Genomic DNA, 23,369 nt, shown 5'->3' on the forward strand with positions numbered 1-23,369 from the left:
CATTTCAAGATGCAATTTAGCAATAGATTTGAAGAGTTAAAGACACACAGGGATGACAGAAAAACAATGGAAGTTTTTCAAAGAAGCAAGTCAGGATGCATCCAAGACTACCATGTGGGATGAGAAGAAAGAAGAATGGCTCCAACCAAATACATGGAAGCTAGTTGAATAGAGGAAAGAATTAAAGAGGAGAAAGCAACAAGAATGAGACAGCAGTAAAAGAACTATTCTGCAACAAGAATATGCGGATAGAGACAAGGAAGTTAAAAGATTAGCCAGAAGAGATCATAGAGAATGGATGAAAAATAAAGCAAGAGACACTGCGGAGGCACATAGGAGAGAGGATTCTAAAAAGTTTTCTCTAGTATCTAAACAACTGACATCACAATGCTCTAACCTTTGTAGAATTGTGTAGAAAAGCTCAAGACTGTACAATTTCAACCATAAAGGATGGACAGAGTGCCCATTGGATGGTACATTTCCAGGCTGTGCTAAACCAGCCAGAACCATTAACACATACTTAGAAATGTGACGACATAGCGGTCTTATCTATATCACTACAAGTAATGGCCTCGGAGGAAGGAACTAAGGCTATAAACCAGCTGAAGAGTTTTAAAGCACCAGGCTATGATAAAACAAATGCTGAAATGTTAAAAGCTGGGGAGGAAGTGATGGTGAATTACATGTGCAGGCAGTTGAAAAGTGGTCTGGAGAAGGGACACCCGTCCAAAGATTGGAGAAGAGGTGTTATCTGCAAAGTCCCTGAAAAAGGTAGAACAGCTTATTTGTGATTACTAGAGAAGGGTGATACTCCTATCTGTACCTGGGAAAGTGTTTTGTATTATCATTTTGAATGGGATAAAAACTGCTATTGATAAAGTACTCAGGGAAGAACAGGCTGGATTTCCATCTGGTAGGTCATGTTTGGAACAGATTTTCACCTTGAGAAGACACATTGAGAGAGGCTTAGAATACCAGAAGAATATAGTTTTTAACATCCTTGATTTTATTAAAGTATTTGATAGCATTCACAGAGATGCCCTCTGGAAGATCTTGAGACACTATGGAATCCCTGCAAAGACTGTTAATTTGATAAAAGCTTTGTATGACGAGGTTGCATCAGGACCAAAAGTAGAGACACAGCATGGTTTAAGAGTGTTACTGGCATAAGGCAAGGTTGCATATTTCTCCACATGTCTTCTGTACTGTCATAGATTTTGTGATGGTAAGACTGACCGCTACTGACGAGAACAGTGGTATTGTTTAGGCAAGAAATAGGCTGCAGACTTAGATTTTGCAGACAATATTGTCATGCTGGATACCAACTGGGATGGAATGAAAAGACTCTTTATGAACCCAAAAGCAGAAGCAGCCAAAGTGGGACTTTGTATCTGTATACAGAAGACCAAAATCATGGAGATCAGAGAGAATGCTATCAACACGGGCAGATGTGTGATTGATGGAGAAGATTACAAAAGAGTTAATGACTTAATCTATTTTGTAAGTACAATATCTGCTAATGGCCATCTCACTAAAGATGTGAAGGCAAGAATCGACAAAGCCAGTGGATCATTTTCCCATGTGTCAAACATCTGGAAGAGTAAGACACAGCTACACACAAAAATGAGATTGTACAGTTCTATTGTGTGCTCAGAAACATGGCAGATGGCAGAAGTACACAAGAGGATGCTAAAAGCATTCCACAGGCATTGCTTAAAAAGACTCTAAGGAACTCACTAGAAAGATCATATAACCAATGTGGAAGTGTTGCATCACATGGGTCAGCAGATTGAGAACTCAGTGATTCATAGATACCAAGGGCAGAAGGGACCATTGTGATCATCTAGTCTGACTTCTTACCTATATAACACAGGCCATAGAACTTATATTTTAGAAAAACATCCAATCTTGAATTAAAAATGGTCAATGATGGAGAATCCACCAGGACCTTTGTGATCAGACAGAGACTGCTACGGTGGTTTGGCCATACCATCAGGTTACCCGTAGCAGAAGCACAAGGTATGCCTTAAATTGGATTCTTCCTGGGGGGAAAAGAAGGCATGGAGGACAATGAATGACTTATTGCAGGATGACTGAAAATGATGTTGCCATCATGGAGACTACATATTATTGAGTCAAACATCTTGCTCTGGACAGACAGCAGTGGGGAAAATGGGTTGCCTCATGCACCTCTAGGCTCAGGAGGTTCCACAGCTAAAAGCTAAGAACAGTTCCACTAGTATAAAAGTGCTTATACCAGTCTAGTTTATTCCAGTGTGGGAAGGGGATTAAGGTATACCCACAAAAGGCACCTTTATACCAATATAACTGCATCCACATTAAGGGTTGTACCAGTATAACCATTCCAATTAAAAACAACAACCCTAACCAAAATAGCAATACTGCTACAAAATCAGTGTAGACTAGGCCCAGGTGTTAAGGGCCTTTCCAACTGCATAAAGCTGGTTCAGCTGATAAAAGACCCTTTCCCCTGTGCAGAGAGGGCAGTAAAGCCAAGTCACTTGCCTAAGAGCACAGATGTAGTCAATACTAGAAGGCAGGTCTCCTGACTCCCAGTGCTGTTTCCAATCCAGGAGGCTGCATTCCTTGACTGTCTTCTCTGCCTTCCTCCCTTCCCCATTTGCTCAAGGCTTTTTCTCCCCCTCTCCTCTGAATGGGGCTTTGCCTTGTAACTCATTAGGCACCTGAGGTGGGCACTAATCAGCACTGCCACACAGCCTGTCACTTCTAATTAAGTTAGAGTTCCTAGCCAGGAAATAAGAGCCTCCTGGGCACAGATTCACCTTCCCTGAGGTGACGGAGCTGGAAAGGACATTGTGAGCCCATTTTCCCCCTGATGCAATAGTACTGCAGGGTTTTCCTCTCCACTCATCTCATGTAGCGAGATTTGAATAACTCCCCCCAGCTCCCCAGAGTTACATTCCATCCTCCCCAATTCATTTACATTTCCATCAGCCTGAGCTGTCATTCAAACTGGGACAAACAGGGGGAGAGCTGCAGTGGCACAGGAGCCAGCAAACAGAGCTGTAAACAGGGGAGTTTGAGTGGGAGTTTGCAGGGGGAGTTTGGGGGAAGACTAAGAGAGGCAGGCAGAGGATCAGACAGGTTAGTGACGGGAGTGTGCAGTGTTCTAGCAGTGTTTTAGTGCTTGTTGGGGGTTTGTTTTGCTGTGGGTGGTGGTGGTTTGGTTTGGTTTGTGTTTCCCAGATTTACAGGATTTAGATGAGAAGGCTATGACAGATGCAGAGGCAGCAGTGGTAGTGACCCAAGCAGTGGAAGACACAATGAAGATGACTGGATGTGGAAGCTGCAGCATGTACATGATCCTGGAGGGGGTACCTGATAAGAGTTTCACCTGCACGAAGTGCCGCCTGATAGAGCTGATGGAAGAAAAAATCCGAGGACTGGAGATGCAGGTGGAAACTCTGGTTGAGTTTAGAAGTGGGTTCGAGCGGATGATGGAGCAAAGACATGAGGAGTCTGAATGGAAAAGCTCAGACTTGCAGATGGAAACAGGACCAAAGAACTCTGAGGGGAGACTGCTGGGTGAGGAAAGTGGACAGTGGAAGCATGTGACTAAGAGAACCAGGCAGAGGAAAAGACAGGCTAGTGAAGGAGAAATAGAGCTCAGGAACAGGTTTGCGGAGTTGGAAAATGAAGAAGAAGGGGCACAGCAGGTGGTCGCTGAAGGTGAGAAGGCAAGGAAGAAGAGAAGAGCAGCTAGTCCTGTAAGAAGAAGGGAAGAGTCAATGGAGATAACACCACCAAACATGAGCCCCAGGAGGATACGCGATGGGTTGCGGAGGATTGCAAGGGTGAATAGGAATCGAGAGGACTTGCAGCCAGAGGGAACAAGGGATAGACAGGAGAATCACACCATCACCAGGAAAAGGCAGGTCTACGTGATTGGAGACTCCTTACTGAGAAGAATAGACAGGCCTGTAACCAGAGCTGATCCAGAGAACAGAAGGGTGTGCTGTCTGCCGGGTGCTAAGATACGGGATATGGACCTGAGGCTGAAGAGGATCCTAATGGGAGCGGGAAAGAATCCGCTGATTGTCCTTCATGTGGGAACAAATGATTCGGCTAGATTCTAGCTGGAACGTATCAAGGGAGACTATGCCAGGCTGGGGAAGACGCTTAAGGAAATCGAGGCTCAGGTGATCTTCAGTGGGATTCTGCCTGTTCCTAGAGAAGGGCAGCAAAGGTGTGACAAGATTATGATGATCAACAGATGGCTCAGGCAGTGGTGCTATAAGGAGGGCTTTGGGATGTATAGCCATTGGGAGGCATTCATGGACAGAGGACTGTTCTCTCGGGATGGACTTCACCTGAGTAGGGAGGGAAATAGACTTCTAGGATGGAGGCTGGCACAACTGATTAAGAGAGCTTTAAACTAGGACTTGGGGGGAGATGGTTGGGAGATGTACAGGTAATCTCCACACCAGATTTTAACATTGAGAGGGACGAAAATGAAGAAAGAAAGGATACAGCCGTGGGTAGGAGAATGGACATACGGAGGAAGGGTAGTGTAGATACCATTCTAATAGGTGATACTGGTGGTAGAATGTCTGGGCCTAATCGGGTAAAGAATGTGAGCGAAGCCAAACATCAAGAATTAAGATGTTTGTACACCAATGCGAGGAGCCTAGGTAACAAAATGGAGGAACTAGAGTTACTGGTGCAGGAAGTGAAACCGGATATTATACGGATAACAGAAACATGGTGGAATAGTAGTCATGACTGGAATACAGATATTGAAGGGTATGTGCTGTTTAGGAAAGACAGAAATAAAGGCAAAGGTGGTGGAGTAGCATTGTATATCAGTGATGAGGTAGACTGTAAAGAAATAAGAAGGGATGGAATGGATAAGACAGAGTCTGTCTGGGCAAAAATCACATTGGGGAAGAAAGCTACTAGAGCCTCCCCTGAGAGAGTGCTTGGGGTGTGCTATAGACCACCAGGATCTGATTTAGATATGGATAGAGACCTCTTTAATGTTTTTAATGAAGTAAATACTAATGGGAATTATGTGATCATGAGAGACTTTAACTTCCCAGATATAGACTGCAGGACAAGTGCTAGTAATAATAATAGGGTTCAGATTTTCCTAGATGCGATAGCTGATGGATTCCTTCACCAAGTAGTTGCTGAACCAACAAGAGGGGATGCCATTTTAAATTTGGTTTTGGTGAGCAGTGAGGACCTCATAGAAAAATGGTTGTAAGGGACAACCTTGGTTCAAGCAATCATGAGCTAATTCAGTTTAAACTAAATGGAAGGATAAACAAAAATAGATCTGCGACTAGGGTTTTTGATTTCAAAAGGGCTAACTTAAAAATATTAAGGAAATTAGTTAGGGAAGTGGATTGGACTGAAGAACTTGGGGATCTAAAGGTGGAGGAGGCCTGGAATTACTTCAAGTCAAAGTTGCAGAAACTATCAGAAGCCTGCATCCCAAGAAAAGGGAAAAAATTCATAGGCAGAAGTTGTAGACCACGCTGGATGAGCAAGCATCTCAGAGAGGTGATTAAGAAAAAGCAGAAAGCCTACAAGGAGTGGAAGATGGGAGTGATCAGCAAGGAAAGCTATCTTATTGAGGTCAGAACATGTAGGGATCAAGTGAGAAAGGCCAAAAGCCATGTAGAGTTGGACCTTGCAAAGGGAATTTAAACCAATAGTAAAAGGTTCTATAGCCAAATAAATAAGAAGAAAACAAAGAAAGAAGTGGGACCGCTAAACACTGAGGATGGAGTGGAGGTTAAGGATAATCTAGGCATGGCCCAATATCGAAACAAATACTTTGCCTCAGTCTTTAATTAGGAGCTTAGGGATAATGGTAGGATGACAAATGGGAATGAAGATATGTAGGTAGATATTATCACATCCGAGGTAGAAGCCAAACTCGAACAGTTTAATGGGACTAAATTGGGGGGCCCAGATAATCTTCATCCAAGAATATTAAAGGAACTGGCACATGAAATTGCAAGCCCATTAGCAAGAATTTTTAATGAATCTGTAAACTCAGGGGTTGTACCATATGACTGGAGAATTGCTAACATAGTTCCTGTCTTTAAGGAAGGGGAAAAAAGTGATCCAGGCAACTACAGATCTGTTAGTTTGACATCTGTAGTATGCAAGGTCTTGGAAAAAAATTTGAAGAAGAAAGTAGTTAAGGACATTGAGGTCAACGGTAATTGGGAAAATGTCAATGTTGTAGCGTGCGAGCTCTCTAGCGACAAGTGCTGTTCTTCTCTCCGGTCTGTCTGCCGTGATGTTGTCCAGTAACGTGCGCACATTCCATGTGCCAATAGTGATCGGTGTCACTCTAAGTTTTGTTTTTGTTTTTGTTCGACCGCTTTTAGGGGATCCCCGCCAGCCGCGGTGTGCTGGCCAGGGTAGGGTGAAGCAGGCAATGTTTAGGGCACCTTTTCTAGCCCCCTCCTCGTTCTACCGAGGTGAGCAGTGCAATCCTGAATAGTGCTGCTCAGTCGCTCAAGAAGATGCCGAGCTCCACTGCTGCTTCAGTCAGTGAGGAACGACCATTATGCCTGAGCCGCCTACGTGCAGGTCCGCAGCTACAGCTCCCAGTGTATCCACACCTGCTGCTTCGTCTCTCGCCCATCGCCACAGGACTTGATATGATGTGATATGATATGATATGATGTCGAGACTTGCGCGTGAATTGGATTAAAGTGAGGGAGAGTTGCGCAACGTCAGCCTCACTCTCTCTTCCCAGTTCCTATCTGTATCCAGTGGCAGGACAGAAGTCGAGATGGCTGGAGATAGGACAGGGCGCAGTGGATGACCAGGACGCCTACGTGTCTTGTCATGCTCTTAAGCATTCCACAACGCTTGCTGTCACCGCCTTCCTGACCATTGAACCAGGTTGCCTCAGTCAGCCGGATCCAGCCTTCACATGCAATGAGTAGACAGGCCCTGACTCACCAAGAGTCTCATACTCATCAGCTACCCTCACCTGGTTTAGCCTGCCAGTCGAGACGGTCTCCGGGGTGTGGCCGCTGTCGCATGCTGACAGCTACTTGGAGCCACAGGTGAGAGCTGGGTGTCAAGTGGGGACCAAAGTGGATGAGCTACTCCTAGGAGTACGACTGCTCCCCCATCAGAGGTACTACCCCTCCCTGACAACCCCATACAACCCAACATTGACATTGCAGCCCTTAGCGAAACTCGCCTTGCTAATGAAGGACAGCTATCCGAGTCAGGTGGTGGCTATACATTCTTCTGGAGTGGCCGCAGCAGTGATGAGCGTCGCGAATCTGGAGTTGGCTTCGCCATCAAGAATCATCTTGTTTGGAAACTTGCCAGGTCCCCCAAGGGTATGAATGACCGGCTCATGACAACGCAGCTTCCACTTCAAAAAGGAAAACAAGCTACTTTGATCAGCGCATATGCTCCTACAATGACCAACCCAGAGGATGTGAAGGATAAATTCTACGAAGAACTAGATACTCTGCTATCGTCAGTGCACCGCACAGACAAGCTGATTCTGCTTGGCAATTTTAACGCAAGAGTCGTATGCGATGCCGCAGCCTGGGAAGGAGTCATCGGGAAAAATGGAGTGGGAAAGTGCAACAGCAATGGCCTGTTACTGCTGAAAACTTGTGCAGCACATGGCCTTCTGATCAGCAATACGGTCTTCCGCCTTCCTACCCGCAACAGGACTTCGTGGATGCATCCCTGTTCCAAGCACTGGCATTTGATCGATTATGTCATCATCAGGAGAAGGGACAGACAAGATGTCAGGGTTACAAAAGCTATGTGTGGCGCTGACTGTTGGACGGATCATAGGCTCATAGTATCCAAAATGAAGCTCCGTATCATGCCGAAGAGACGACCACAAGGCTGTAAGGCTTTCAAAAGGATCAACGTGTCGAAGCTGAAGAACAGCCGCATCACTGAAAATCTAGTGGAAGACCTAGAGAATGAGCTTGCTGATCTTCGTATTGAGGATGACGCTGAGAAAGACTGGGAGCGATTCCGCAACACTGTCCATACAGCTGCATCAAAGGTATTGGGGCCCTCCACATGCAGGCGGCAAGACTGGTTTGACGAAAATGATGCAGAAATCCAGGCCTTACTTGCTGAGAAGCACCGCCTGCATCGTGCATATCAAAACGATCCATCCTCGGCGGCAAAGAAGACCGCCTTTATCAACGTTCGCAGAACAGTACAGAACCGATTGCGCAAAATGCGGGACTTGTGGTTGAGCGCCAAAGCAGATGAAATACAGGCATATGCGGACAGGAACGACTTTAAGCAGTTTTATGAAGCCCTTAACACATTCTATGGTCCACAGTCTTCTGGGAGCTTTCCCCTCCTGAACTCTGATGGTACTGTGCTCCTTACAGAGAAGATGCAGATTCTCCAGAGATGGGCTGAACACTTTGAAGCAATTCTCAATCGCCCCTCAGTCATCAATGATGAAGCCATTGACAAGATGCCCCAAGTTGCAGTCAATAACTCCATGGATGCTTCACCAGAAGAGAACGAAGTGAAGAAAGCTATCAATCAGCTGTCAAGTGGCAAAGCCCCAGGGTCAGATGCCATACCAGCAGAGGTGTACAAAGTCAGTGGACCCGTGCTGCTACGGAAACTCACTGAGCTGTTTCAGTCCTTCTGGGGGCAGGGAACCATTCCACAGGAATTTAGAGACGCGTTCATCTTGCACCTATATAAGAGGAAGGGCAATCGCCAGGTATGCGACAATCACCGTGGAATCTCGCTGCTTTCTACAGCGGGGAAAGTTCTTGCACGGATTCTGTTGAACCGATTGATTACTCACCTGGAGAAGGGCTTACTGCCAGAATCACAGTGTGGCTTCCGCAAAGGTCGTGGGACTATTGACATGATCTTTGCTGTGCGTCAGCTACAGGAGAAATGTCAAGAGCAGAATCGTGAACAAATTTTGTGGACCTCATGAAAGCATTTGACTCTGTCAGTCGCCAGGGCCTGTGGAGGATCATGTCGAAATTTGGCTGTCCAGACAGATTTATGCAAATGGTACGTCAATTTCATCACGGTATGATGGCTCGTGTCCTGGATGACGGTGAAACATCTGAGGCCTTCCCAGTCACCAACGGCGTCAAGCAAGGGTGTGTTTTAGCACCCACTTTGTTCAGCATGATATTCTCTGCCACTCTGACTGATGCCTTTCAACACTGCACTGAAGGAGTAGGCCTGAAGTATAGAACTGATGGGAAATTATTCAGTCTGAGGCGACTGCGTGCTATCACCAAGGTGAAGGAAACTGTACTTCGAGACTTTCTCTTTGCCGATGATTGTGCTCTGAATGCTAATACTGAGCCAGAAATGCAAGCCACTATGGACAAGTTTTCAACTGCATGCAATAACTTCGGTCTCACTATTAACATCAAGAAGACTGAGGTCATGCACCAGCCAGCTCCCCACACTCCGTACTCAGAACCGTCCATCACTGTAAATGGACAGAGACTTCAGACAGTGGACCACTTCACGTACCTGGGCAGTACTCTTTCCCAAGCAGTGTCAATCGATGATGAAGTAAACTGCAGAATTGCTAAAGCCAGCTCTGCATTTGGCCGATTGCGCTTCAGTGTTTGGGAACGTCGAGAGATCAGCCTACCAATGAAGCTGAAGGTCTACCGAGCAGTGGTGCTTCCAACTCTGCTGTACGCCTGCGAGACGTGGACTGTCTATCGGAGTCATGCACGAAGGCTCAATCACTTCCACATTTCCTGTCTGCGAAAGCTTCTAAAAATCAGATGGCAGGACAAAGTGCCCGATACTGATGACCTTACTAGAGCCAGTCTGCCGTCAGTTCACACATTGCTGATGAGAACCCAGACCAGGTGGGCCGGACATGTTGTGAGAATGTCAGATGAACGCATTCCTAAACAGCTCTTCTACGGAGAACTCACTCAGGGAAAGCGCTCCCATGCAGGACAAAAGAAACGATTCAAGGACACGCTGAAGACCTCTTTGAAGTCCTTCGAGATCAACACCGCCACATGGGAAACCTTCGCACTGAACCGTTCAGCATGGCACAGCCTCAGTCACACAGGCAGTAATACCTCTGAGGTGAGGCGTATTGCTGAGGCTGAAAAAAAGCGTGAGCTGCGCAAGTCCAGAGCTGCTTGTACATAATCGACAGTGCCATTACATGTTTGCCCGACGTGTGACAGGACGTTCCACGCCCGAATCGGACTGATCAGTCATCTTCGGACGCACAAAGCCCGGTCATCGAAAGAATGAGTTGTTGAGGTCTTCATCGATAACGATGGACGAACATCAATTGGGACAAATTACAACATGGTTTTACAAAAGGTAGATCGTGCAAACCAACCTGATCTCCTTCTTTGAGAAAGTAACAGATTTTTTAGACAAAGGAAACACAGTGGATCTAATTTACCTAGATTTCAGTAAGGCATCTGATACGGTTCCACATGGGGAATTATTAGCTAAATTGGAAAAGGTGGGAATCAATATGAAAATTGAAAGGTGGATAAGGACCTGGTTAAAGGGGAGACTACAATGAGTCATACTGTCAGGCTGGAGGGAGGTTACTAGTGGAGTTCCTCAGGGATCGGTTTTGGGACCAATCTTATTTAATCTTTTTATTACTGACCTTGGCACAAAAAGTGGGAATGTGCTAATAAAGTTTGCGGATGACACAAAGCTGGGAGGTATTGTCAATACAGAGAAGGACCGGGATATCCTACAGGAAGATCTGGATGACCTCATAAACTGGATTCAGAGTAGCAGCCGTGTTAGTCTGTATCCACAAAAAGAACAGGAGTACTTGTGGCACCTTAGAGACTAACAAATTTATTAGAGCATAAGCTTTCGTGGGCTACAGCCCACTTCTTCGGATGCATATAGAGTGAAACATATATTGAGGAGATATATATACACAAATACAGAGAGCATGAACAGGTGGGAGTTGTCTTACCAACTCTGAGAGGCCAATTAAGTAAGAGAAAAAAACTTTTGAAGTGATAATCAAGATAGCTCAGTACAGACAGTTTGATAAGAAGTGTGAGAATACTTACAAGGGGAGATAGATTCAATGTTTGTAATGGCTCAGCCATTCCCAGTCCTTATTCAATCCTGAGTTGATTGTATCTAGTTTGCATATCAATTCCAGCTCAGCAGTCTCTCGTTGGAGTCTGTTTTTGAAGTTTTTCTGTTGTAAGATAGCCACCCGCAGGTCTGTCATTGAATGGCCAGACAGGTTAAAGTGTTCTCCCACTGGTTTTTGAGTATTATGATTCCCGATGTCAGATTTGTGTCCATTAATTCTTTTGCGTATAGACTGTCCGGTTTGGCCAATGTACATGGCAGAGGGGCATTGCTGGCACATGATGGCATATATCACATTGGTAGATGTGCAGGTGAACGAGCCCCTGATGGTATGGCTGATGTGATTAGGCCCTATGATGATGTCACTTGAATAGATATGTGGACAGAGTTGGCATCGGGCTTTGTTACAAGGATAGGTTCCTGGGTCAGTGTTTTTGTTCAGTGATGTGTGGTTGCTGGTGAGTATTTGCTTTAGGTTGGGGGGTTGTCTGTAAGCGAGGACAGGTCTGTCTCCCACGATCTGTGAGAGTAAAGGATCATCTTTCAGGCTAGGTTGTAGATCTCTGATGATGCGCTGGAGAGGTTTTAGTTGGGGGCTGAAGGTGACAGCTAGTGGTGTTCTGTTATTTTCTTTGTTGGGCCTGTCTTGTAGGAGGTGACTTCTGGGTACTCGTCTGGCTCTGTCAATCTGTTTTTTCACTTCAGCAGGTGGGTATTGTAGTATTAAGAATGCTTGATAGAGATCTTGTAGGTGCTTGTCTCTATCTGAGGGATTGGAGCAAATGCAGTTATATCTTAGAGCTTGGCTGTAGACAGTGGATCGTGTGGTGTGTCCTGGATGGAAGCTGGAGGCATGTAGGTAAGTGTAGCGGTCAGTAGGTTTCCGGTATAGGGTGGTATTTATGTGACCATCGCTTATTAGCACAGTAGTGTCCAGGAAATGGACCGCTTGTGTGGATTGATGTAGGCTAAGGTTGATGGTGGGATGGAAATTATTGAAATCATGGTGGAATTCCTCAAGGGCTTCTTTTCCATGGGTCCAGATGATGAAGATGTCATCAATGTAGCGCAAGTAGAGTAGGGGCGTTAGGGGACAAGAGCTAAGGAAGCGTTGTTCTAAGTCAGCCATAAAAATGTTGGCATACTGTGGGGCCATGCGGGTACCCATAGCAGTGCGCTGACTTGAAGGTATATATTGTCCCCAAATGTGAAATAGTTGTGGGTGAGGACAAAGTCACAAAGTTCAGCCACCAGGTTAGCTGTGACATTATCGGGGATACTGTTCCTGATAGCTTGTAGTCCATCTTTGTGTGGAATATTGGTGTAGAGGGCTTCTACGTCCATAGTGGCCAGGATGGTGTTTTCTGGAAGATCACCGATGGATTGTAGTTTCCTCAGGAAGTCAGTGGTGTCTCGAAGATAGCTGGGAGTGCTGGTAGTGTAGGGTCTGAGGAGAGAGTCCACATAACCAGACACGCCTGATGTTAGGGTGCCAATGCCTGAGATGATGGGGCGTCCAGGATTTCCAGGTTTATGGATCTTGGGTAGCAAATAGAATACCCCTGGTCGGGGTTCTAGGCATGTGTCTGTACAGATTTGTTCTTGTGCTTTGTCAGGGAGTTTTTTTAGCCGATGGTGTAGTTTCTTTAGGTAATCCTCAGTGGGATCAGAGGATAATGGCCTGTAGAATGTGGTGTTAGAGAGCTGTCTAGCAGCCTCTTGGTCATATTCCAATTTATTCATGATGACGACAGCACCTCCTTTGTCAGCCTTTTTGATTATGATGTCAGGGTTGTTTCTGAGGCTGTAGATGGCGTTGTGTTCAGCATGGCTGAGGTTATGGGGCAAGTGATGTTGCTTTTCCACAATTTCAGCCTTTGCACGTTGACGGAAGCAATCTATGTAGAAATCCAGTCTGTTGTTTCGACCGTCCGGAGGAGTCCACGCAGAATCCTTTTTTTTGTAGTGCTGGTAGGGGGGATTCTGTGGGTTAGCATGCTGTTCAGAGGTATGTTGGAAATATTCTTTGAGTCGGAGATGTCGAAAGTAGGATTCTAGGTCACCGCAGAACTGTATCATGTTTGTGAGTATGGCTGAGCCATTACAAACATTGAATCTATCTCCCCTTGTAAGTATTCTCACACTTCTTATCAAACTGTCTGTACTGAGCTATCTTGATTATCACTTCAAAAGTTTTTTTCTCTTACTTAATTGGCCTCTCAGAGTTGGTAAGACAACTCCCACCTGTTCATGCTCTCTGTATTTGTGTATATATATCTCCTCAATATATGTTTCACTCTATATGCATCCGAAGAAGTGGGCTGTAGCCCACGAAAGCTTATGCTCTAACAAATTTGTTAGTCTCTAAGGTGCCACAAGTACTCGTAAACTGGAGTAATACTAATAGGATGAATTTTAATAGTGAAAAGTGCAAGGTCATGCATTTAGGGATTAATAACAAGAATTTTTGTATGTGTAGGAGGAAGGTCCTTATTTGTAAGCTCTCTGTAGTCAGGGTGCAGAAACTCTGGAGCAGCCAATCGGGCTGCAGTTTGGGTACCTTCTCTGGTGACTCCTGGCTTAGTCATGCCTCTGACAGGACTGACTTTTGAGTTCTGAGAACAGCCCTGGGGCACCCAAGGCCCTCTCTGAAAATATTCGCTGAAAGATGATCTCTCAGCCAGCACCCAGCCCTATAGAGCACTCAAACCACTGAGCTCTCAGCAACTCATGCATGACCAAGCAGCAGCTCTGAAAACTCCCTGATTGTTTTCAACTCCCATTGGAGCCCTCAGGTGGCAGCTTCAAAAGCTATTTGTGCCTATCCAAGCTGTTGAAGATTTTGGCCATAGTGCCTGATCCCATTGAGGTCAATGGCAAACAAATACACGACGTTCATGGGAGCAGAATTAGGCCCATACCATCTGCTGAAATCAATGGAAACAGAACTGGGCACGAGACAAAAATAGTTAATCTTTCCTTAATTATAAACTGTTTTCTTCAAACATAGTTGGTGGGTGCATTTTCAAGGTGATTTCACTTTATGGAAAGCAAGGTGCAGGAGCAAGATGTTTTTGAACTAGCGGGAGTCATAGAAATGTAGACAGAAGAGAACATTTCAGAACAAGGTAATTCTTTAATGGGCTGAAATTCAAAAATGATTTGATCAATTCCCTTCAGGCTTTGCAGATACATTCTCCTTTGCCTGCAGAATAAATACGCCAATTTTCAGGCTAAATGAAATTTCCAGACCTAAGACAAGGCTTTACAATGGAAATTGATTCCAGCTTCAACTACGGAGAAGCTACTGTTCCTCCACAGCAATTCTATGATACAATAGTGGACCCTCAAATTGTCTTCTTCACTCAGATTCCAGGATCCCTGTACAAACTTGCCTCACCATAGCTTGTACCTACCAGGCAAACACCAGGGGTGACAACCTGCCAGCACATCTTAATCAGCGGCCATGGCCGATAACCAATCATGTCCTCGATGTTGTCATAGAAACGGTCTGCACCTTGACCACCAGAGGAAAGGACAGAGAAAGAGAGAGGTAAGGGGGGTGAGAATTTTTGTTTTTCAGAAATTACTCATGCCAAATCCAGGTTTAGTTATGCTTTACTAAAATGGAAGCTCTAATTCCATACAGCAGGGGTTTATTTGGTCCTCCAGGTGTTCAGAATTTCTGGAATTCAGGCCACTTATTTAGATGCCTAAATATGGAGATAGCAAATAACGCCCCTGCACCTATTGGGCAAGAGGGGCAGTTGTCCCTTGTTAGACCTTGGTTTTCACCCTCACCCATGCTCCATTATGTCTTCCACTTTTTGCCCTCCCCTTCTCCCACCCCCACCCCCCCTTGGAATGTGGTCATCAGGAAAGCAAATTTTGCCCACCTGAATTTTTCTGAAATAACCCCTATGGCTAGGTGTCTCACTTTAGGCACCGACTCTTAACAATTTGGGCCTAAAAGAACTCCCTAACCTAGCTGAACCCCCGCCCCCGCAGAATAGACCTGTGGGTATACACAGGCTTTGTAATGTGCCCTGTAGGTCAACAGGAGACAGTTCTGTTAGATTAACTGTGTGGCTGTGGGTGGAGGGGCTCTCTGAAGAATATTCTGCCCTAGTAACCAGATGGATACATCTGGGGCTTTCAGCTTAATTGTCCTAGCTGGTTTCTAGGGCTGGTCCAATATTTTCCCTGGTGTAAATCTGCTGAAGTCAATAGAGTATCATGAACAGAACATAAGAACAGCCATACTGGGTCAGACCAAAGGTCCATCTAGTCCAGTATCCTGTCTTCTGACAGTGACCAATGCCATGTGACCCAGAGGGAACGAACAGAACAGGTAACACTGGTCTACAATTTTTGAGAAGTCGTCTGCTTCAGTGATAAAATGTGCTATTTATTATGTATTTTGATGTGCTGAATTCAAATATGACAATTAAAACAACTGATTGGCTACTGTTTCTAAGATATTTAAGTTTTTACATTTTATGTCTATGTATATTGTGTAGATAGTAGAGTTTTAATCATAAATTGTAAACCTAGGTCTTTTCATGTGTTTATGGTTGCTTTACATGATAATATTTCACCTGTCCTGTTTATGTAACACTTTAAAAATCAGCAAAAGGGTTATATAAATAAAATTTATTATGAAACAAAAGGCAAAAAACTATTATGTACATAGTTTAGTCTTATTCAGTGTCTACTTGGCGCTTCTTGGCTTGTCTCTTGTATTCATTAAATGGAGCATCTCTTGTCACTGTCCAGCAATAGTCTGCAAGCATTGATGGGCTCCATTTGCCCTGATAGCGTTTCTCCATTGTTGCAATGTCCTGGTGAAATCGCTCGCCGTGCTCGCCGTGCTCGTCGCTCACTGCTCCGCAGTTCAGTGGAAAAAAATCTAGATGAGAGTGCAAAAAATGTATCTTTAGTGACATGTTGCAACCAAGGCTTTTGTATGCCTTGAGGAGGTTTTCCACCAACAACCTGTAGTTGTCTGCCTTGTTGTTGTTTCCGAGAAAATTTATTGCCACTAACTGGAAGGCTTTCCATGCCATCTTTTCCTTGCCACGCAGTGCATGGTCAAATGCATCATCTCGAAGAAGTTCACGAATCTGAGGACCAACAAAGACACCTTCCTTTATCTTAGCTTCACTTAACCTTGGAAATTTTCCACGGAGGTACTTGAAAGCTGCTTGTGTTTTGTCAATGGCCTTGACAAAGTTCTTCATCAGACCCAGCTTGATGTGTAAGGGTGGTAACAAAATCTTCCTTGATTCAACAAGTGGTGGATGCTGAACACTTTTCCTCCCAGGCTCCAATGACTGTCGGAGTGGCCAATCTTTCTTGATGTAGTGGGAATCTCTTGCACGACTATCCCATTCGCAGAGAAAACAGCAGTACTTTGTGTATCCAGTCTGCAGACCAAGCAAGAGAGCAACAACCTTCAAATCGCCACAAAGCTGCCACTGATGTTGGTCATAGTTTATGCACCTCAAAAGTTGTTTCATGTTGTCATAGGTTTCCTTCATATGGACTGCATGACCAACTGGAATTGATGGCAAAACATTGCCATTATGCAGTAAAACAGCTTTAAGACTTGTCTTCAATGAATCAATGAACAGTCTCCACTCATCTGGATCGTGAACGATGTTGAGGGCTGCCATCACACCATCCATGTTGTTGCAGGCTACAAGATCACCTTCCATGAAGAAGAATGGGACAAGATCCTTTTGACAGTCACGGAACATGGAAACCCTAACATCACCTGCCAGGAGATTCCACTGCTGTAGTCTGGAGCCCAACAGCTCTGCCTTACTCTTGGGTAGTTCCAAATCCCTGACAAGGTCATTCAGTTCACCTTGTGTTATGAGGTGTGGTTCAGAGGAGGAGGATGGGAGAAAATGTGGGTCCTGTGACATTGATGGTTCAGGACCAGAAGTTTCATCCTCTTCCTCGTCTGACTCAAGTGAGAATGATTCTGGTGCATCAGGAACCAGCAGTCCTTCTCCGGGGGGTACTGGGCGTATAGCTGAGGGAATGTTTGGATAATGCACAGTCCACTTTTTCTTCTTTGACACACCTTTCCCAACTGGAGGCACCATGCAGAAGTAACAATTGCTGGTATGATCGGTTGGCTCTCTCCAAATCATTGGCACTGCAAAAGGCATAGATTTCCTTTTCCTGTTCAACCACTGGCGAAGATTTGTTCACAAGTGTTGCAGTATATGTGTGGGGCCCACCTCTTGTCCTGATCTCCAATTTTGCAGCCAAAATAAAGGTGATAGGCTTTCTTAACCATAGAGGTTATACTGCGCTTTTGTGATGCAAAAGTCACTTCACCACAAACATAGCAGAAGTTATCTGCACTGTTCACACAAGTACGAGGCATCTCTGCTCACTTTGGCTAAACAGAAATGTGTCCCTTTGCAAAATCAAACACTGACAAATAAGAGAGCATGACACTGTATGATTTCTAGAGCTGATATAGGGCAATTTGTTCAGCAGAGTGATGTAAGCTTCGTTATGATTGCATCATCCATGACTTCTAGGAATAACATGATGCAATTCATATCATGTATGACGCAATACCAGCTTCAGATTGCGTCATTCATTGTTTTGCCTAAAAAGCAAGTACTGTCCAAACCCTGTCATAGATTTATTCATAGGTCCAGTCAAAGATGTATTTTAGTCATTTTTGGTTTAAATTGAGATCCCTTCCCTTTATAACTCACTTATCCTCTGCCATTCCCAAGTCAAGGGTCGTATATACTGACCGAATAGCATATCATGAAAACTAGAGCCAATCAACAATTTTAAGCATCATTTTCGTTCTCAGTGACCCAGAATTAGTAAAGTTTGACCACATTTGTTTCAGAAGCATTTTGGCTGTAGAGCAGTGTAACCATCAAGTGGATCCATCCCGTCACCCATTCCCAGCTTCTGGTAAACAGAGGCTAGGGACACAATCCCTGCACATCCTGGCTAATAGTCATTGACGGACCTATCCTCCATGAATTGATCTAGTTCTTTTTTGAACCCTGTTATAGTCTTGGCCCTCACAACAGCTTCTGGCAAAGAGTTCCACACGCTGTGCATTGTGTGAAGAAAAACTTTCATCCTGGATTTCTCTACAGGATCAAGTGGAAGGGAAATCCTGGATGACTGGAGAAAGAGCTCTTTTTCAAACGCAAATATACCAAACAATAGCAAGGAGAACACAGAAGACACCTCTGCACAGGAATCCATATTCTACTAATTATATTTAGTAGTAGTATCGTTAATGTTTCCTTTTCCAAATGTGTTCCAGATAAACACCTTTTTCTGTGGTTCCAGCGCACCCATTGCAAGCAGTGGATGATGTAGTGGAACACACTGGGACCCGACATGAATGGATTCGGAGTGCCCTTGAACATGAGGTTTGCATGATCTACCTTTCACAAGCAAATGACAAAGTAATCAGGCTGAAGAAGGATTATATGCATTATGGGAGGGAATGCCCTAAAGAACTCCCCAGAGCGATCTTCGCTGGAAGGAATAGAGGTGTCTGCTTTTATCCTGCGCATCCTAAGAGTTGCCAGACTGGAACAAAGCAATAGTCCATGAACCCTAATATCTCCTCTGCAAGTGACCAGTGTTGGATGTTTTAGAAGACATAAAAAACCCATAGACAGTTCCCCTACTTTTGCAAACCTATATCCAGAGGGGAAGTTTCTTTCTGAACCCAGCTGGTGATCTGTTTATGCCCTGAAGCATCAGGATGCAGAGCCCTTATAATGTTTTCTCTAGCCTATAAGAACCGCAGATGCTGTTCAAGTTCAAATGTGTCTAATCCATTTTTGAAGTTATTAAATTTTGGTTCTCAAGACTATCCAGCAATGGTGAGTTCCTCAGGTTAATTATATGGTGCATTAGGGAAAAAAAGATTTCCTTCAATCCATTTTAAATTTGTGGCTCTCTGTCTCCCCTTGTTCTTGTATTATGAGAAAAGATAAAAAGGTGCAATTGCTCATACAGTAACTACCATCCTCAGTTTGATTGCCCTTCTTTCTCTAATTTGAGATGAACTCACCAAAGCCGAAAGCAGAATTCAACTATACAACCCATTCATAGAGTAGCATAATCATCATTTGCAGTCCTATAGAACCTTTCATTTGAGGATCTCAAAGCACTTTACAAAAGTAGATATTATTGTCCCTATTCTACCGAGGAGCAAGCTAAGGCACAGAGAGGCCAAATAACTTGTCCAAGATCTGCCCAGCTAAGCAATAGGAAAGCCCAGAATGGAAACCACGGCCCAAATCCTTAGCTGATGCACACTGGCATAGCTCCAGTTGAGGATCTGGCCCAAGTTCTTCAGACTCTCTGTTCTCTGAGCTATCCACTGAACAGAAGTGTTGTCTGTTTTATTCTCTCTTTTCTTAATGCAGCCTCAATCACATCTTCAACTAACACCACACACTGAGCAGACATCTTCACTGACATGACCATAGTGATGCCTGGATCTCTTTTCTGAGAGGATGAAACAAATTCAGAAGCCATCACTGCAGGTGTGTATTTTAAATTATTCTTCCCAACATGCATTTCTTTGCACTTGTCTACACTGGAATTCATCGGCCATGGTGTTGGCTCATTTCAAAAGTGGCTCAAAAAGTCATTTCAGTTCAGGATGGGATACAGGGGAGCGGGGGAGTAGAAGTGTGAGCTACCGGGACTTGGGAGTCTGCAGATTAAATTATAAGCAATCTGCACAGTAGGCAGAGACATAGCTCTGAAATGTCACATGCAAATGTAGAACAAAAGTAGATCATAGTGGACGGGGAAGCTGCTAAAGTGGATGCTTGCCTCAGATAACCAGTCCCTGTTATTCCAAAGCAGAAGGCAGAGCTGAGGAGAAGACTCCAGATTGGAAAAGAAGCCGCTGGGGAATCTGAACAACATCACGAAGAGTAAGAGGCCTCTCTGTTTGAAAAGATCAGGTTGACACTTAACAATCTTCCATGGAACAGAAACATGGGCTCTAAGGAAAGTGATGAAGAATGAAGCAGAGAGATGGTGCGTGGTGCATGTGTGAGTGGGAAGAAACCAAGGGACAGTTTACTGACCATGAAAATGCTATAGTCATAGGCAAGAGTGAGCTGTGTCATGAGGTGGGAGAACTGGAAACCAGCACAAGGCACGGGCAAAGAGAATTCATCGGAGGTGAACAAATGGAAAGACACTGGCAGTCTCCAATGCAAACCTTATGTGGCAATATTTAGATCAGGATAAAGTCTCCAGAGGCATTCACCTTGCCCGAAATAGAGGGAGACTGATGAGGAGGCGTGAGAGGGGAAGGAAAGAGCACCAGCCAGGGATCATGTTATGAAAGAGAAGAGGCAATGGCAAAGATTAGTTGTCCAGGAATCCACGCTGAAGATGGGAGGAGGGCCAAAAAAAAGTCTAATTCATTCTTATCTGTTAATTACATTGCTGTAGCACCCAGTCAGGATCAGGGCCCCATTCTGCTGGGTGTTGCACAAACACACAGGAAGACACCGAGTCCCTGCCCTGCGAGTTTACAATCACAATGACAGCGGAGCTCCTGAAACCGAGCACCCCAGTGAGGCGGGAAGAACTCTCACGCCTCTCGATGGGCTTGGTGCAGCTGGGCTAGGGAACAGCACAGCCCCCTGTAGCTCCTCAATCCTAGACTGTGCAAATACAGGGCCTGTTCCTGGCATAAATTAGACAAGTCTGGTGGATTCTCTACTAGACACTGACTGCTAATGGTCCCAAGGGGGTGTTGTGGCAGCCAGGAGTCACTGGGGCTATGGTCCCTTCCTCCGGCCTTATCTCCTGCACAGACTACGGGGAGAGGGGTTGGCATAAAGTCACTACAGCAACTACCCCCTCCTGAGGTTCTCCTATGCAGGTGGAATCCTCCAGTGGCTGGCTTCACTGCTTGCCAAAGGAGCAGTGTAAGGTATCCCAGGTGCAGTCACAATAGAGAAACAATGGCTCCTCTCTCTCCAAACTCAGTCTGACTGCGCTGCCTCAGCTTCCCTTTGGAAGGTTCTCTCCACAATCATAGGAGCTAGAAACCTCTTCTCCTCCCCACCCACCCTCCAAAAGAGCTTAATTCCTGCAGGAACTGATTATGGGCTTATCTTCATTGCAAAGTTTCACTCAAGTTATAACTCGAGTGTTGATGCTTAGAGATCAGACATTTACTACTAAATATAATTAGTAGAATATGGATTCCTGTGCAGAGGTGTCTTCTGTGTTCTCCTTGCTATCGTTTGATATATTTGCTTTTGAAAAAGAGCTCTTTCTCCAGTCATCCAGGATTTCCCTTCCACTTGATCCTGTAGAGAAATCCAGGATGAAAGTTTTTCTTCACACAATGCACAGCATGTGGAACTCTTTGCCAGAAGATGTTGTGAGGGCCAAGACTATAACAGGGTTCAAAAAAGAACTAGATCAATTCATGGAGGATAGGTCCGTCAATGACTATTAGCCAGGATGTGCAGGGATTGTGTCCCTAGCCTCTGTTTGCCAGAAGCTGGGAATGGGTGACGGGATGAATCCACTTGATGATTACCTGTTCTGTTCGTTCCCTCTGGGTCACATGGCATTGGTCACTGTCAGAAGACAGGATACTGGACTAGATGGACCTTTGGTCTGACCCAGTATGGCTGTTCTTATGTTCTGTTCATGATACTCTATTGACTTCAGCAGATTTACACCAGGGATGAATTTGCCCAGGCTGTATTTAACACTACAATGTGTTCCTGTGGAAAGATTGTGCAATGTCACACAGACTATTCCATGGTCCTGTTTGAACCTGGAAAGTGATATCAGTAAAGCTGGTCCAAAAAAAGCTTTTTCCCCCGTATGGAAAAATTTCAACTTTTCAGGAGAAAAAAGAAACCCACCACACTGAATACGTTTGGCCAAAGTCAGAAATTCAGAAATGCTGCCTTATGGCCAGACTATCTATCCCTTGATATGCCCCAATCTCCCCTCTTTCTTCTCTACCTCTCTCTTTCTCTGTCCTTTCCTCTGGTGGTCAAGGTGCGGACCGTTTCTATGACAACATCGAGGACATGATTGGTTATCGGCCGTGGCCGCTGATTAAGATGTGCTGGCAGGTTGTCACCCCTGGTGTTTGCCTGGTAGGTATAAACTATGGTGAGGCATGTTTGTACAGGGATCCTAGAATCTGAGTGAAGAAGAGAATTTGCTGAGCACCCACATCCCTCCTTGACTTTAGTGAGAGCTGCAGGCAGTCAGCACCTCTTAGAATCATATCTGACTAGGAGCACAGGACTGATCAGACCAGATGGATCATTATGTCCGGTATCTGATGGTCAGTGCTAGTGCTCCGGAGAAAGGGATAACCCATGCAGTTAGCCAGAGGAGTAATGCTCCATGAGGGTGGTGAGGGGGAAACCTTGTTCTTCGTCAATCTTTATATGCAGGAAGGAGCCCAGAGTTGTCGTAGCTGGACACACATTACAGAAATTAGTGAAAGAGTCCCATAAAGGGAGCTACTCTCCTCCCTCCCTCTTACTAAAAAGGGAACAGATCCTGGGGCCCAATCCCTGTGTGACTCTGTATCTCCACCAGGAGAAGGTATGTTTGAGGGATGCATCCTAAAGGTGAAGCTCCCCAGGCGATCTTGTGGAAGAAAACCCGGGCTGTGTTTAAATTCTAGGGGGGAGGATTCCATTCATCCTATGGCAATGAGATTTCATTCCCCCTATTGCAGGGCTTCTCAAACACTGCCAGGGCATGGACCACATTTACAGACAGACGGCCTCCTGAGCATCACGCCTCCCCGTTCACAATTGCACAGGCCACATCCCTTCCCAACTGTGATCATATAACACCCTGGTGACAACTCACCGATTGCTCATGTAGAAAAGAATTACTAGCAATGAAGTCAGGGCACGCTTAGCAGTCTGTAATGGGACATAGCAGCTGGGAACGAAGAAGAAAGCCAGCCCTGTTGGGAGCCACTATCCTGCTGAGTGTTAGCATGCTGAGTATTCATAGAATCATAGATATGTGGGGCGGGAAGGGACCTCAAGAGGGCATCGAGTCCAGCCCCTGCTCAGAGGCAGGACCAAGTGAACCTAGACCATCCCCGACAGGTGTTTGTCTAACCTGTTCTTAAAAACCTCCAGTGATGGGGATTCCACAACCTCCCTTGGAAGCCTGTTCCAGTGCTTAACTACTATTTATAGTTAGAAAGTTTTTCCTCATATCTAACC

The 23,369-nt window shown here is 45.1% G+C and overlaps 1 protein-coding gene across 1 annotated transcript in view; it reads right to left on the reverse strand.

Annotated features, from left to right (window-relative positions):
- The window catches only part of LOC135881681 (sodium- and chloride-dependent betaine transporter-like), a 93,064-nt gene that overhangs the window by 49,846 nt on the left and 19,849 nt on the right, over positions 1-23,369 (reverse strand). The window contains exon 12 of the mRNA XM_065408391.1: positions 14,520-14,620. Within this exon, the coding sequence (XP_065264463.1) occupies positions 14,520-14,620 (101 nt within the window). The remainder of the gene's footprint in view (positions 1-14,519; positions 14,621-23,369) is intronic.

Source organism: Emys orbicularis, chromosome 1 (genome assembly GCF_028017835.1).
Source record: "Emys orbicularis isolate rEmyOrb1 chromosome 1, rEmyOrb1.hap1, whole genome shotgun sequence".
In the NCBI taxonomy this organism is placed as follows: Eukaryota; Metazoa; Chordata; order Testudines; family Emydidae; genus Emys; species Emys orbicularis.